Here is a 17,740-nt window from a genome sequence, read left to right as displayed (position 1 = left end):
AGAATAATAAATATAGCCGACGGGGCGCGGATCTATTTCGGGCCAGGGGTTAATATTTGATGACGGCAGGGTTGCCATCAGTGTATCTAAAAATAAGCAATCAATACGGCTAACTACATGTTACAGAATTAAGCTTACAAGCGCACATGTATGCGTGCTATACTTCAGAATTATCAACCCTCATCAAAGGATTAATTTTGCATGAACACGTAAAGTTTCAACGTGTCTAAGAATTACACGTAATATTAAACACTTGCGTGTCATGGAACATGATAACAATAATAATATTATCTAATGGTAGAAGATCATGTATGCATTAAGATATTCATATGAAAATAATCGAGAAAAAAAAGATTCCAAATTTCTGTATCTAATACTTAAGTTCAACTGTATAAAGATTAATTTCTAATTTAATTATTTTCATTGTATAATCATGTGCGACAGTTTTGATGTAACGAGCCAAATTTGCTTGAATAATCCATAAATCAAATAATGCATTATATAAGCATCGTTGAAAATGCGCTCATGCGAAAATCATAGCTTTTTGCGAGCAACAAGGTTTTTATGACATCTGGCAGGTGCACAGAGCACTTTGACACACTCGCGTTTACCCCTTTGTCGAAATTTTCCTGGCGACGGCCCGGATCGACTCAACTTCTAAATTCGAGCTCCAAGGAAAGCAGGCGAATAAAAACGAAACGCCGATAAACAATCAAATAAATCGTAGTCGCAAGAGTACTTTCGGGGCTTTATTTGCTAAAATTCCGTGCTTTCAAGGTGCAGAAACTAATATTAGATTAACGAAACTTTATAAGGATTGTGAAACAAGACGTCAACAATGAGTGTGCAGGCATAATGGTCCTCACGATTACATCAATTTAATTTTCCAATCTGAGAAAATTCCGTAAGTACATTCGGCGAGTACTATAACGACCAATTTTCACGATTTGTATGATTTCATTTGTGATACAGTTACGAAATCAATCTAAAACCGTTCTTGATTCATATCACGTAATGTATAAGATATCATAAATATCTTGAAACTCATTAGACGCGTGCGCGCGATATGTCTCGCCTAAATTATTTATCAATTAATAATTAAGAGCTTTGTTTTTCTATGTTTCTGTGATGGAGTAGACATTTCAAGTAGTCATCTTAAACTTACAAATATTTCGCATTAATAACGCCTCGATGCACGCAAATAAAAATAACCCGTAAAAGAAAAAAAAAATTTCCTACCTTGACGTCGTCTTGAAAGACCGTCAATCCCATTGTCATCCCCCGAAGACCTCTAAGATGTCGCAAATGCAGTACAAGCGTGATTGGACGTTTCCATACAATTGACTGGGAGTTTCCGCACTACACTCTGTCTCATGCACGATTAAGATGGAATTGTCCCATCGTCCCGCGATTACATCACACACAATTTATTCACACACGTATTTATTCGTTAACTTTTATATCGGTTTATGCACTGTTTATATATATTTGCTAGAGACATTGCTGCGTTGACGAATTTTCCATTAGACGTAATAAGCGCGCTCATATTATAAAATTTCGATGCCATAAAAATCCCGGACTCGAGTTATGTCTAGGGGTTTCAAAGGAAAAAAAAAAAAAAAAAAGTATTAGTAACTATGTATAAACGATATGTGATGATCATCTATTATTTTTTTTAAAACCACTGACATTACACGCTCTTATATTTTTATACTGTATTTATGTTCAATAAAAAAAAAGAAGAAATTTCCAACGCGTATAAATTCGTAATGAAAACGTGATAAGACAAATGATTCTAATAAAAACAAATAATTCACACCAATTCGTAGCAGTAACCACAGCAATTTCATTTGTAATTCACTATTATGTCTACATTGCAATGTTTTCTTTTATAAATAGCATTGTGATATTAAAGAAACTTAATAAATTCAAATCAACTAGTAAAAAAAATTTAATAGATTCTGACGAATAATAAATTCATGCAAATAATTTTTATAACTATAACATTCACAGCAGCTAATAACAAACTAACGATTATAATTTATGATACAATTACAAGTAATGAGCGCGGCTAATGAAAGAATAATCGCGATTACTGATGTGCCAATTATTACTTCATATTCCGATTAAACACATGATTCTACAACTAATAACAGTATTAATTATATCAATTTTCTGCTTCTAATTTACATGCAGCGATAGCGGCTAATCAGAAAATTATCGCAATCACTGCTAATAATTACATGCATAAATACTACTAATTATATACATATGTACATATCAATTATATAGCATGCATAAATATCAATTGCTATACCTATAAATACTATCGATTACCTACTTTAAATATAAGCATTTCAATTAATTAATGCACATTATTTTATGTAACGATTACAAAAATAACTACATCAAGTTTGTAATTTTAAGATACAGAATAATTACAAACAGTAATCGTGGCTAAAGAAAAAATTATCACAGTTACTGCTCACCAATTATATAGCATGCATAAATATCAATTGCTATATCTGTAAATATTATCGATTACCTACTTTAAATATAAGCATTTCAATTAATTAATGCACATTATTTTATGTAGCGATTACAAAAATAACTACGTCGAGTTAGTAATTTTAAGATACAGAATAATTACAAACAGTAATCGTGGCTAAAGAAAAAATTATCACAGTTACTGCTCACCAATTATATAGCATGCATAAATATCAATTGCTATACCTATAAATACTATCAATTACCTACTTTAAATATAAGCATTTCATTTAATTAATGCACATTATTTTATGTAACGATTACAAAAATAACTATGTCGAGTTAGTAATTTTAAGATACAGAATAATTACAAACAGTAATCGTGGCTAAAGAAAAAATTATCACAGTTACTGCTTATCAATTATATAGCATGCATAAATATCAATTGTTATATCTGTAAATACTATCAATAACCTACTTTAAATATAAGCATTTCGATTAATTAATGCACATTATTCTATGTAACGATTATAAAAATAATTACGTCGAGTTAGTAATTTTAAGATACAGAATAATTACAAACAGTAATCGTGGCTAAAGAAAAAATTATCACAGTTACTGCTAAGTTCTATCTCGATTAACTTGTGCACAAAATTCTACAATTAAAGAAATAACTACAATTTTCCAGTTTAATCTAAAACAAGTACAAGCAGGAATCATGGCTAATAAAACAAAATTTTCACAATTCTACGCAATTACCCATTTTTAATTAATTTAGGCACATAATTCTACAAACAATCACAATATTAATTACATCTAATTTTATTTTTAATTTACAGATATGACTATAAGCAATAGTTTATTTATGTGCACATTCAATATGCAAAATAATCTTTTGTCATTTGCTCAAATAATCCTATACGTACATTGCAATTACATAGAATTCGTATAACGATTCGAAATTGTCCGCGCCTTTGTATTATCGACATGGTATACATCTCGGCATGAGATAAAATAACATCCCTTACTTACCGACATACCGACCGCGATTGTAGAATTTATACTCAGAAAACACAAAGTCTAAAATCGAATTGTAAAATGTCTTTAAAATGTTAAAAGAACGTTTTGAAAACATCGGAAAAATGCTCTTAAAGATTGTACAGAGTTTACTTAACAAAATTATCGTAAATTCATTTTCTACCGAATCAGTTACCGATCGATACATAATATATATACATATAGCACATTATTTTCAGTTTATTCCGTTATTTATTTAATCGTAGCGAATGTTTCATTAGACGTAATTAACACGCGTATGCGTATAATCCGAATTTTGTAACTCTCAACGGTATCGTTTTGCATTGTCGATACGCAGCTTTCTGGCTGCATCCCGATGTATGTACCAAAATCAACTATCGCGTGAACTCACATTATAGATATCATAGATTTTTAATTCTGGCAGTAAATTGTGGAATACTGCCATACATTTCGCGACGTACTACGTCTGAAAGAAAATACGCCAGTCTCGCTAGTCGATTCTCTCACATGAGGATGTAAGGATCATTTTCGCGTGCCTGTGTCACCGGAATCTGAACTCACCGAGATTTGAATCGGGGTCCATAACGGTTCCGAGGCATTGCACGTAGCAGCAAATCATCGAAACGGCGGTAATCGGGAAAACCCACGGTAACCGATATGTTCCGGCAATCGCTCGTCACTTTGAGCGTCATTCCCGACCAAAACTCATGCTCGTTACGCATTATTAACGGATAAAATTCGCGAACAATCACGGAGTTATTCGCGCTGCACTCTCCGTACTGATGAGTCACCGAAAGTGTCATGGCGGCCTAAAAAGCGCGCGCTAAATATTTTGAATATTAAGATAACCTGAAATGTGCAACATTTAAAATTTGTATGTATAATTAAATTCTCACTATAGGCCTTCTAACAAATTGCAAATTTTATTCTTTTTATTGTATCAACTATCGTAAAGATCAATTTTCATTAAATATTATATACTTAATAAAATTTCAAAATTCATGTTTTTTTTTACATCAGGAAGAAAACATTATACATTAAGATAAAGAACTAATTTTAAAAAATTGATCAGTTTACTGACAGAAATATTAAAAATATAACCAATTATGTATGCAATTCATTATTTCATAATAACCAAGAGTATGGAAATGTTTTCTATCTATTCAACTTAAGGTATTACAAAATATAATTTTTTTTTAGTTAAATTAAAATAAAATAAAACAATGTTTCATTAATTTAACCAACTAGAGTTGCATAATATAGTACACACATATAGAATCAAATCTTTATCTCCAATTCTTCAGGATTCTTTACACGTGACTGTGAACTCTGAAAACTATGGATTGTTCCCGAGTAAAGAAAATCAATATGTATCACAAGCCCAGCTTTATTTGTGCGAAAACAATGGTTATCCTTAATACAAAGACGGTAGTATCATGGTGACGTCAGAATCGTCATAGCAACTCCCTTTGAAGCACCCACGCTGTACGTTATCGCATAAAATTTAATCCACCAAAGTACAAAGAGATTCATTCGATTAGAGAATTAGCTCTGATTACTGTCTCGCATTTACATCAATTAATTTAAGAAATGCACACAGAATGGACTGGGTAATGTTAAAGATAAAAATATCATAAATATTAAATTAAATATTATAATTATACATACACAGCCAAATAAAATTGGTTTTCCTACATTCGGAATTTATAAGAGCTGTATAATTAAGTAAAACTATGTTGAATGTGCGCCAATTACATTTGTCTCTTTATATAAAGAGCTTATATAAGCTGAATTAAAGTTCATGCAAACTTAAATTGAGAGAAATTAACCTTTTAAGTTTTAAAATCAATCTTCATAAAAATTGAATATTACTATAAAATATTATAAACATGTTTTACAAATAAACCAACACATTGCAAGTCAAGAACTTTTTTTTACAAAAAGTAAAAAGTAAAAGTAAAATAAAAAATGTATCTCTTGCTCTTAATTTAAAAACAAGTTTAATATCTAAATAAAGTTTTAAAATCAATCTTCATAAAAATTGAATATTACTATAAAATATTATAAACATGTTTTACAAATAAACCAACACATTGCAAGTCAAGAACTTTTTTTTACAAAAAGTAAAAAGTAAAAGTAAAATAAAAAATGTATCTCTTGCTCTTAATTTAAAAACAAGTTTAATATCTAAATAAACTATTAATGTTTATTTAAGTCCTTAGAATCAGTTTTTGTAGTTATTGCATCATCGTCCATATGTTTTCAAATTCACTTATAAATGGTTTAACTATAGCTGATTCATTAGTTATTATCATGTTCTCAAAGTTTCCAAAAAATGCTGAAGTGGTCCAGTTTATACTGCCTGATATTAAAATGTTATTGTCAATAATAACAAATTTATGATGTACCAAAACATCTAAGCTTTTTGATCTTGGTTTAATGCCTGTAAACGCAAGGCAACAATGTCAACTACAAAATTATTACATCTAACGTTTTACACAATAAAATATTTTTTTCGTATATTTGTCTTAAAATGCTATATATATCAAACCTTCTTTATAAAAGTTTATTATTTGGCTTCTATCATTTTGTGACATAGATTCATCTAATATTATCCTTACAACAACATTTCGCTTTTTGGCCCTTATAATTGTATCTGCTAAATCTGAGAACGTAAAGAAATATATACATATGTCCAAAGTAGCAGTTGCAGAATCCAAATAATCTATAATCCTCCTGCAAACATAACATATAATTTATATAATTGCATTAGATTATGAAAAAGAAATTGATAATTTTATTTTGTCTCAATTATATCACATTAGAGAAATTACTTTAAATGTGCTACTGGACAATTTAGCTTTGCACATGGTTTCATGCTTTTAAGATGAAATCGACACAAACTGCTGTCTTTTGAAAAGAACAGGACTTCTAAGATTTTCTTTCCCGAGTTTTTAGAAAGTTGCTTTGTACAGCCATTGGAAGTATTTATCATTTTCTTTTGGGAATGTCTATATTTCTTGTACAACTGCCATATCACTTCTGTTACGAGGACACCAGAAATTGTTACAATGACAATTCTCTTCATCATTTTAAGATCTGAGTTAAGCACGTTGGAAATCTTTAATGATCTCTAAAAAAATATTAAGTCCTAAGATAGCTTGAAAGATATATCTTCAATGCAATTTGAAATCTACATAGCATGCATTTTCTTTGAGAAAAAGGATTTAGCATCTCAGTGCAACATAGCAGTTCACTGACTCAACGAAATAAATATAAGGAAAATGTTACGTATTAGGAATAGAAATTAAAATTTTAAAATCAATCCTTAAATAATATAAATAATAAGTTATATTGTATCTTATATGTCAGTTATTGCCTTACATTTTACTCATATCCATTGTGTTATTTCTAATATTTTTATTGAGAAAACTGATTCTAAAATTTTAATTTATAATATCTAATACTCTTTTATCATACAAAGCCTCAAATATGTTTAATAAAATACACACAAATATCACGAACAAATAAATTCCCAGTTGACTAAATCTGTTACATCAGTTCAAAAGAAAACCTCGCTACGAGTTGCCTCAACCAATATTGTAATTAACATAAAAAGCAAACCAGAATTATTTTATGGGCAAAACTGATATTATAACCACAAACAATAACATTATATCAAAGAAACGATATCTCAGTTGTATCAACACTTCCTAATTATTTCTAACTATAATTTCATGGAGCGAAATAAATAAACGGTGGATTGTGAGATAATAACTTGTTTATTTCTTTATTTCTGTCTTTCTTTTTTCACGTGGCAGCTAAACGAGTGAAAGAGAAAACGACACTGAATCTGATTGGCCTTGCCATCTTGGTTATTCCATTTTAAGTGTCAGTGAATCAACGCGATGATTCGTCCTCGCACAGCGGTCGTTCGATACATCGATTGTCGTATTATGAGTTTCCGTGAATTTCACTTCGATACGCACGCCTTCAAAATTTTGGACAGAAAAAAGAGAGACAGCTCTATCATTTAAAAATAGTCTCCAAAAAAAAGAAAAGAAAAAGGAATTTGAGCTCGTCATCGAGTGTTCTCACGAGAGTAAAGTCGACACCGCGACCACCGACTTTATATAGATGTTCATGCGAGTTTCGATACAAATATCGATAGGTTCCTGTCACAGATCCGGGGGCAAAGATGTCCGCTGGTGCGGCGGAGCGTAGTATTGTCGGTCGTTCGGTCGGACGTGGTTTGTGAGTAAATAACAGCTGGATGCGCAACGGGATTTCACGGCGGCGTGTCGACGTGCGAGCGCGACGACAGTAGGATAGTACGATCCTCACGACGGCCGTGTGTGCGCGCGAGAAAGCCGCGACGACGATGGGCCTCTTCCAGACATCCTCGCCCTTCGACGCTGACGTCGGTGAGTAATACCCTCGTTTTCTCGCGCGATCTCTGGCCCTGGCTCGCACGATTACACGCGTCGGCCGCCACGAGCATCGCGGGCCGCCTTTCGCGACACGCTCGTCGCGCGATAGCGCGACGATCCGTGCAGAGAGGAATGTACGGGGCTGCTCTTCTATCATCGGGCGTATTAAGCGGTTGTTGACACTTGACCTCCGGCCGCGGATCTTTCGTGTTGTCCCTCCGCTCCCAAATCCGATTCTCTCGCGTGTCACGCACGAGACTGCTTTTACACGCGGCGGCTGCAACAGCAGCAGGATCCCACGCCCGATGACAGCTCGCCGCCTGATATCTCTCCTGTATGTCGCAACGCGATTACAGAAAGCGCCCGTCCCTTTGTTGCGCTCTTATCTGTGCGATGTGAATTGTTCTATTATTACATTGGTCTGCTTTCTTGATCTTAGTATTTTTTATTAAAGAAGTTTTCTGCGACCTTTTGATTATGCATGTCATCAAGTGCCTTGTGTATCACTCATTTAAATTATTATTTATGATTGTATTGCACCAGAAAAGGCAACCAACGAGAAAAATGTGACAGAAGAATGGGGAAAGATAATGGACATCTGTGACAAAGTAGGCACCTCCAGTCAAAACGCTAAGGACTGTTTACGTTCAATCGTTAAGAGATTGTACTGTCAAGATCCTCATGTGGTTATACAAGCTATAACAGTTAGTCCTTTATTGTTCTTTTACAGCAAATGTCTCGATACCTGCATCACATTCTTTTTGATTATTTACTTTTGATTTAGTTGTTGGATGCCTGTGCCAGTAATTGTGGGAAAACTTTCCACTTGGAAATTGCGTCCAGAGATTTCGAGGGTGACCTAAGAAAGCTTATAAATCATCCACAACCAAAAATAGTAGATAAAACCAAGGTGCTTTTGAAAAAATGGGTGGAAGGTGATTTTAAGACAGATCCACAATTAAATCTAATCCCAAGTTTGTATAATAAACTCAGAAGTGAAGGCCATGACTTTTCCTCTGTCTCAGATACGGTGAGTTTTTACCCTGCTACATTATTATCACACTTCTCCCACTACAATTGTAGAAATATAAATTATTAATATTTATTTATGTAAAATTATTGAATTACAAGTCCAGGTTAAGCTGTATTATTTGAAATCAGTCAGATAAGACTATCACTTGTTGATACCGTGTATCCCCCTTATATTGCATCATGTAATTACATTATATATCATTGGATGCATTCAGTACTGCAACCATTCACTGACTTATACTAGTTGCACTTATTATATGCGTTTTAAATAGATTAACGAATAGATTAACTTGCTAGGCATACGATATTAACTTTTTGATTCCCAGACATATGTTTGCTAATTTCTCAGACATAAGTTGCCAGATGAAACCAGAGAATAATCATAAGTTTTTGATATATGTTTACAAAAATAAAAAATTATATTAAAATGTAATAAGCATAATGCGTATATATATTAGAATTTATTGTTATTTATTTTTATATTGATATATATATATATATATATATAAGCTTCAAAACTATAATTGTGATAACATAACAAATTATTACAGTTCTTGTATTACTTAGAATAACCGTTTCTATTTGAGAGTTGAAAAATTAATCCAGTATTTTTATACTTTTTTAAATGTAATATATAATGTCTTTTTTTAGCCAAAACGTTCTACCACTTTGAGCAGAGATCCTAACGTAGTAACAAATTCACAAGAAGAATCGGATATTGCAAGAGGTAAAAATTTAATATTATTTTTATTATATATTTAATAATGCTTTAAGTTTATTTCCATATATTATAAGTTATTATATAGACAATATTTTACAGCCATACAACTTTCGTTGCAAGAAAATAAAGCACATACTCAAAGCACTTCGTCGCACAGCTCGCCAGCTTCTAAAAAAAGTACTAGTTTATATCCTAGTGTGAATTCAGTGCTTGGAGCAACAAGCACTTCTCAAGAAGGCAGGAAAGTACGTGCTCTGTACGATTTTGAAGCAGCAGAGGATAACGAATTGACATTCTTAGCGGGGGAAATAAGTACGTGTATGAGAATTATACAAAAGCATAAGTATATGTCACAAATATTAGAAATAAATTTCTAATTATAAATTTGGTTTTTTAGTTAATATTTTAGATGATTCTCACCCAAATTGGTGGAAGGGTAGCAATCAAAGGGGCGAAGGACTCTTTCCCTCCAATTTTGTTACTGCTGATTTATCTGTTGAACCAGAAGAGTTTACAAGTAAGATATACATGACTTAATTTTTTCATGTAGTCTCTCTCTATAAACTTATTGTGTGTGGTTTGAATTAATGTATTTCTGTACAGAATTAGAACATAGTAACAAGAAATTAGTGCAATTTGCGGAAGAAGTAGAGGTGAAAATGGTGAAACGCGAACCCGAAGTGGTGGAAGTCGAAATAGATGAAAAGAAAATGGACAGATTATTACATCTACTTCATGAAGCTGATCCGCAATGTGATACCTCCGATCCTCAAGAAATGCTTGATTTAGAAGGTAACTAAACAAATTTTAATGAAAACATTAAATTAAAAAATATTATAGATATATTATTATTTCCTATCTATTGCGTTTTACAGAACAAGTTACGGCGATGGGGCCCTTAATTGACGCAGCTTTGGAGAAAGTGGATAGGCGGCATGCGCAGCTTACCCAATTAAGTTCCGATTTGGTCGACGCCCTTAATTTGTATCATACCCTGATGAGAGAACCTCCGACACCGTCTGGCTATACTCTGCCTAAAATGCAGCCACATATGAGTCCTTATCCATTCCACAATCCGGGACCACCACCAACACACGTATGTGCCTCGACTTTATCTAATGATTCTCATAATAGCGCGTGATACTCTGACATTGTTACATCCTTCGACAGATGTTTAATGGTATGCCACCTTCTCCGTTTTCCACCGGAGTCGGTTCGAGTCAAGTAGGGCCGTATAACGTGAGTTTACCGAGCAACGAGTACATGGGTCCTACTAGTATGCCAAACATCACTTTACCCCAACATTTTCATGTTCAATCGGGACCTCACCAACATCCGCCTGGACATCCACAAGCGTCATCTTTGCCGCTGCCTGATCAAAATAGCCTCTCTTATCAACCACAGGGGTATGTAATTTAATTTATTTTTATTTTTTTACAACACTATAATTATTGATTTCAAACTCATTATAATCAGAATAATTATAAGTTCAAAAATATTTCCAAGTTTTATGATATTTCTTACATGTATATTACAATACATTGTTGCACAAATGCACGCACACACACATCTTTTTATGGCATTATAAATAATAATATTGCTTATTTGTGTTTTATTGATTTAGTTAAATGTTATGTTCTCTTCTTTTTCTTTAATATAAAAAGTGATAATTTAATATATTATACAGCAGATATCCGCCCCAAAGCGGCCCAGTACCCGGGCCATATGGTCCGCCTGGACCTACAAGACCATCTATAAATGAGCAATCACAATATGCTCCACCAAATGGGCAACACATGATGTAAAGCAAAGCTATGCGTTATGAACTCATCTTGTACTCTAATTCAAGTTGTACAATATTACTCTATTATAATTATTTAAATAAACATACCCAAAGTAGCCAAAGATATGATGGGTTTTTAATAAAAATTTTATGTTTGAATCTAGGATCTACTGTTTTAAAAGTATACATGCGATTAGGAAAAGCAAAGCAGAAAGTGACTTATGTCATTTATATAACACGTTTACACACGTTTAGTTTTCTGACTAATATTTATTGACTCACAATCAAACTTCAGTTTTAATTTATACATTCCTTTAACCAATTTGATTTCTGTTATTTGATTTACATTATTAAACAAATATTCATTAAATATCAACGTATCTGTAAAAATATGTTAAATCCCACACATATCTATATATTATTTTAAATAATACTTTTTTCCTATTATAATTTCATATATATACATATATATGTATAAATATAAAAACGATTAATTCTTCGTGCTTTGTTTTACATCTAAGTTGTAAGCATTGTCACATATGTGTCATAAACTGTACATTTTGCATTTTTAAATATTATATATAATCTGAATAATATGTTTCTGCAATGTGTTGTAAAAATACAAGAAATACGCGATTTTGGAATTTGCATATGAATAGGAGAGCTCAAGAGATGTTTTATAGTTTTCTACTCTGCCATCGATCAAGTAATTGCAAAACGAGGACTGTTAGGAAACGAAGTGATATTATTGTTAAAAGAGTGTTAAAATCACAAAGTGTTATTAAGACTTTTAATTATCAAACAGTGGTTGAAACATCTTTTGCAAGAAAATGTCTTAATATGGTCTAGTCTCTCCATTGTGTACAATAAGACTATTCCTACTAATTGTTTAAAAAATAGCAAGACTACGAGAAATTTTTTATCGATTGTTAAATAATAAGTGATATATTTGTACATAGGATGAAACGTTCTGTCTCGCATATGACAAAAATGGTCCAATACTTTTCAATTGCTTAAAAATATATTAAAATTATTACAATATGTTAAAATGTTTTATTTTCCCATACAATGCATAATTGTTCAATTTTGGTTTTTGTTACAAAATTCGGTTTTTGTTATAAAAAATGAGGGAAAAAATAATGTAAAAAGTACACAATGGTATTGTGGGCGAAACTTACGCCTCAAATTTAGGTGGAAACATAATTTAAGGCATAATTTATATGGGCAGAACGTATCAACGTCTTTGTAGCAGCGATATTCTGTATGTACATCGTATGTTTAAGCGAATAAAAAAAATGGAAATGAAATAGAAACTAAAAGCGAGATAAATTACAGGTCCTATGGAGAGTAGGCGCTATTTATGCTGTGTATGTTACGTTACCATTAAAGTGGCTTTATTTATATTTTTAATTACCACTTTAATTCCTTTTTTCTAATATACATATATACTGATTCATCTGGCGAAAGAAAATCTCGCGACAAAAAGCGATTGTATATTATGTAAATATCACAAAAAATACATTTTTCGAAATGTTTATTTAGATGTTTTTCCGCTAATATCATACTTTTCCCACATTGCGGTTGTGTTAATAAAACTGATGAAATGCTAAGAGCAAAGTGTTCACTATCTTATAGGATGATTTAGGAGGTGAATATCAATTATCTAAAAGACGAAGATCATTCTTACATAATTTTGGCATCTAGCATTTCTCAGTGTTAAGAAAGATTATTGTAATAATTATATATTCTGCACATTTATCTGCACAATACGTTTATGAACCATAAATTCTTCGCAGTATTCCATCTTACTTTTAACTAAACGATTTAATAATGCATACCGTTGTCGTCGATTACACAGATTATAATTAATGAAGAGTGAAATTTTTTTATTGTCACATTAACTTCTAAATCCGTCATACATTGTGTATATGTTGAAAGATGATTAACTTTTCCATTTTTTCTCGCCGCGCCTTGCCTTGTCGACCTTCTGATACTTTTACAGTAACAATCGCTTCTTAATAGTCATTAATGATACTCGAGAATTATTTAAAATTTCAATGTGCTTCACACAGCACAATGCCTAAAGATATACATGTAAATATACAGGGAATAATATAATTCCCCATGTAACGGAAGATTTACGATCGATAGAACAATGAATTAATGATTGAAAAATCCCGCAAACAAGTCCCGTTACAAAATCGTTTGTTTTTCTTATGCATCCGCATGCATAAATTTTAATTAATTTTTATTCTTGTGCGTAAGTTTTATTCTTACGCAATTCCTTAATTTATATGAAAGTTTTATAAATAATTTGCAAAAATCAAATTACACTTTGTGGAATTATAATGTATTAATATATTTTAAATAATTTTAATAATTTTGTTGCACTTTTATATTTTACTTTGCATTATACTAATATTATATGTTGCGCGTTCAATATTATAAATCAAGAATTTTGAATATACTGTATATCACGCAAATTTAAATGGTTAAACAAATAATATATTAACTAATTTATAAACAATTGCGTGTAAGAATTTCTTAAGTAATTTTACAAATATTCATGCTTGAATAACATAAGCATTACTTAATGTGCCTGATGAACGAATAATAGTACATGTATTTAACATCTAATGAATTATTCTAAAACATGAGAAAATTTATATGCAACCGCCTATGGCTTATAGCGTATATGAGATGCTTAATTATTCTAGTATTAATTATTAATGCATTGTGTTGAAAAATAAATTCTTTTAATAAATATTTTTTATTTTTTCACATTTAAATCTGCTCTTCGAGATATTTTCTATTAATAATACTAATAATACTGATTAATTAATTTTATTAATATATCATTGTGTGATTATTCACATGCCACTTTCTAGCTCTTAATTGTTATTTTCACTACATGTGTCATTTTTTATCGATCGTTTATAACTATTATTCGGATGATGTATCAGTAGCGGATCGATGTAACTTCCTCATAATTGTTTTGTTGATAAGATCGTTAGAATAATGAGTAGATTTCCTTGGCAATGGCATTTCTTAGAGATCGACAATGGACCAAGCAACCTTGGCATTAACATTCTAGATCTCTCGGTTTCGTTTCCAAGCTGTAGACTTCGTGACTATCAATCATGACAGTCGAGCCTCCGTAAAATATCTAGTCATGCAATAAAATAAAAAAATTGTAACTTACTATTCTCGCTATTTTTTATCAACATTAGCATTTATTGTCAACAATCGCTATATGTATATCTCTAATGATTAATAGCTTTATGTAGTATATATTCATAAAACTATTAATCATCATTGATTACACTAGCAGAAAAAAGAAAATCTAATTTCTCATATTGTCATAAGAATTACAAAAATTAATACTTCTGTAGAATTTTAATTTGAGCCTTAGTTATTAAGATATACGATGCTAAAAATTGCAATAAATGGTTATTTTTTCTTTCCTTTTCAGTGTTTTCATTAAGAAGGAGAAAACTTCAAATTTTTTATCTTTGTCATTAAATAATTCTAGACTTTTCACTTTGCTTAATGGTCTATATTTAAATATTCTCATCCTCGAATTAAATTTCTTTATCAAGGCAAGTTCTATCACTATTACTGCTCTCGCATGTAGCTCAAGGCCCCAATGCAATTGTTTTTCTAGGTCTAGGATGGGCTCATCCCAAGTCAGATTCTCGCGAATATCTTTCAATGATCGAGACGATGAGTTGCATTTTTGTGAATATTTAAATCATTTACTTAAAGTATTTTTTATAAGAAATAAATGTGTTTATACGTGAATCGTGTGGAAGAGTAACGATCAAAATGATGTAAGAGGTGGAAGAAACTATGATAAATTAAATAATAAAATTTATTTTCTCGATTAGAAAAGATAGGCATACTTTAAATGGTAACAATTTATGGAACATGAATAAAGTCTCACAATGTATAAAAAAACTATCTAGTAAATGAACTGAAATATAAAACAATACGTCTGGCTATTTGAATGTGCATGTGTGAGTTTGAAATCAATAAATCTGAAAACATTCTGGTAATGTCGCGTGACGCACGTTTACTGTTGTTATTGCATTTCTGTAGTATGAATCACTGTCACTGATAAGAAATTACATTAGCAAGATTATTTTGATTGCAATAACTGATAAAATCTTAAATCAATCTGTTAATTCTTCGTGCACAACTAAAGCATGATGTTACTTACTTTTCAATAAATAATTTTATGAAAGCCAAAGTTTTTTTTACAAATAATTTATTTTTAAAAAGCTAAGATTACGCTTAAAATATTAGAAGATATATTATCTGTACAAGAAGAACAACTTTAATTTATTTTTAGTTTTACGTTGTTAAGCAATATATTCCGCATTGTACAATAGCTTTCCTGCTCTTAATAAAGCAATTGCGTGAAAATTTTAGCACCATTAGCTAATAATTATTGCGGGTGTATGCGTCAATTCTCAAATTTCGCGATCATAGATAAATGCCCACTTCGAAAGGTCAAATCTCTATCGGTCATCACATTGGCTGAAGATTAAACAGTAGTAAAACGTCGCATGAAAGGAAAAGGTTGTCTATTTCATTAGTGATATATTTGATATTTAACAGTTTGACCTTAGGAATCATGCAAATATAATGTGAGAATCTAATATAATTGTGCTTGCATTTTTGAAAGATTATCAAATCCGTAAATATTTGATCTAATCTATATCAATATGTGATAATGATCACTCCGAAAAATAGTATCGAATTATAATCTTATTATATATATATATATATATATATATATATATATATATATATATATAATATCCGAAATTAATAAATTTTAATTTTTGTTATTATGAGATTTATATTAAAGAAAGAAAGTTATGATGATTTATGACAGTTATAATCTAATATATGTCAAATATCTTTGTATATAATTTATATTTTGATGTAAAAATCGGTTTTGGTATTTTTATATTCTGAAATTGAATATGAAGAGATAATTTTCTTCTTAGTTGCAGCAAGAGAGAGAGAGAGAGAGAGAAAGAGAAATTCTCACGTACCTACATAAAATATATCAAGATTGCCTATCTCTATATCCTTGACGAATCTTGCGCTAATTTACATTACTTCACGAATACTAGCACAACTGTGGTTTTCGTAATAATTATTTCTGTCGTCCTCGTTACATATATGAACATTCTCAATCTCGATATAGAAAGAAAATGAGAATAATAAGGCACTCTAATATTACTATGTATATAATTTTTCTGTCTATACTGAAATCAATTTTTGAAGATAATTTCACAGAAAAAAGAGAAAATAAAAAAAAATTTAACGAGTATAAAACTAAATAAAATAACTAACAAATACATATTGTATTGTATAAAAATTAATTAATTAGTACTTACAAGGAATATTTTCTGATTTATTTTTGCAAGCCCATGAAAGTACTGGCTAATCTATTTTTTATTTTTGCAATATACGTAAAAATTAACATATATTCTTTTTTTAATTATATGCACATGTTGCAAGTGTATTATGATTATACAGACGCTATAAATTTGTAGATCGCAATACTTCTGTAGGAATTAATTAATTCTTATTTTTGTAAAATTGAAATGTGCGTATATGTAAATTTCAAGGCAAATAAGATAATAAAAATGCAAGTGGAATGCAAGGCAGTATACAAAAACAAAGACAAAATTATTTTGTTCGTAACACTGATAATAATAATAATAATAATAATAATAATAATAATGTGTATTATAAAAACATAAAATTCTGACAATCTGAAATTTCCTCTTTTTCGATGGCAATTAATTGCTCAAGGAATTATGAACTTAATTCTAGAATGTATTTGTTTCGATTTATATCGAGCCGCCTCTCGTTTTTGTGTAATAATTGCATGTTATGTTAATGAAGAGCAACAGGATGGCAATTCGCGCGAAATTTTGTAAGAACGAAACGGTGAATCCTAACGTAAGCTTTCGTAATAATGCACCGGCAGAACTGTGTTATCGAGATATACATGATAATTCGCACCATTGTTTCGGGACAATGTTTATTGTCTGGATTCACGACTTTAGGAACTGTGATATTAACGGTCCAAATAATAACGTTGTTAATTTTATGAAGAAAACTTCTATAAAAACAATTATGCTTTCATTGATGACCATAAGATAATTAAAGCACTGTGCAGTAGCGAGAAATAATATTCATATAATCAATCATATACGAGTTTCACAA

At 30.8% G+C, this 17,740-nt stretch overlaps 3 protein-coding genes across 9 annotated transcripts in view; 1 reads left to right on the top strand and 2 right to left on the bottom strand.

Moving 5' to 3' along the window:
- Positions 1–5,478, bottom strand: part of LOC105839444 (opsin, blue-sensitive) — a 245,783-nt gene extending 240,305 nt beyond the window's left edge. Inside the window, exons 1-2 of one of the 3 annotated variants that reach the window (XM_036288585.1) lie at positions 4,087–5,478; positions 1,240–1,591 (exon numbers count right to left, since the gene is read on the bottom strand). The gene's annotated coding sequence lies outside the window, so the exon portion shown is untranslated. Of the gene's footprint in view, positions 1–1,239 lie in introns of all 3 variants that reach the window. The other 2 variants (XM_036288586.1, XM_036288584.1) reach the window with 2 other exon arrangements.
- A 210-nt stretch (positions 5,479–5,688) lies between these two features.
- On the bottom strand, positions 5,689–7,577 carry LOC105838692 (mitochondrial cardiolipin hydrolase). Of its 4 annotated transcripts, none has more exons than XM_012684427.3 (4): positions 6,910–7,577; positions 6,360–6,658; positions 6,077–6,261; positions 5,689–5,968 (listed from the first exon to the last, which is right to left on the bottom strand). In XM_012684427.3, the coding sequence occupies exons 2-4, from the start codon at positions 6,614–6,616 to the stop codon at positions 5,763–5,765; spliced, it is 648 nt and encodes a 215-aa protein (XP_012539881.1). In that variant the 5' UTR covers positions 6,617–6,658; positions 6,910–7,577; the 3' UTR covers positions 5,689–5,762. The 4 variants fall into 4 exon arrangements, with proteins under 4 accessions (XP_012539881.1, XP_036144475.1, XP_012539882.1 ...); XM_036288582.1 differs by having other exon boundaries at positions 6,360–6,567; XM_012684428.3 differs by having other exon boundaries at positions 7,038–7,577.
- A 170-nt stretch (positions 7,578–7,747) lies between these two features.
- On the top strand, positions 7,748–13,026 carry LOC105838691 (signal transducing adapter molecule 1). Of its 2 annotated transcripts, none has more exons than XM_012684426.2 (10): positions 7,748–7,949; positions 8,499–8,659; positions 8,740–8,985; positions 9,639–9,714; positions 9,808–10,020; positions 10,106–10,225; positions 10,312–10,500; positions 10,584–10,804; positions 10,879–11,114; positions 11,399–13,026. In XM_012684426.2, the coding sequence occupies exons 1-10, from the start codon at positions 7,907–7,909 to the stop codon at positions 11,511–11,513; spliced, it is 1,620 nt and encodes a 539-aa protein (XP_012539880.1). In that variant the 5' UTR covers positions 7,748–7,906; the 3' UTR covers positions 11,514–13,026. The 2 variants fall into 2 exon arrangements, with proteins under 2 accessions (XP_012539880.1, XP_012539879.1); XM_012684425.3 differs by having other exon boundaries at positions 7,749–7,949; positions 11,396–13,026.
- The last annotated feature ends 4,714 nt before the right edge of the window (positions 13,027–17,740 follow it).

The sequence above is a fragment of the Monomorium pharaonis genome, chromosome 6, assembly GCF_013373865.1.
Source record: "Monomorium pharaonis isolate MP-MQ-018 chromosome 6, ASM1337386v2, whole genome shotgun sequence".
NCBI classification, from domain to species: domain Eukaryota; kingdom Metazoa; phylum Arthropoda; class Insecta; order Hymenoptera; family Formicidae; genus Monomorium; species Monomorium pharaonis.
Note: the sequence above shows the minus strand (reverse complement) of the source record. Positions and strands in the feature narration are given on the sequence as shown.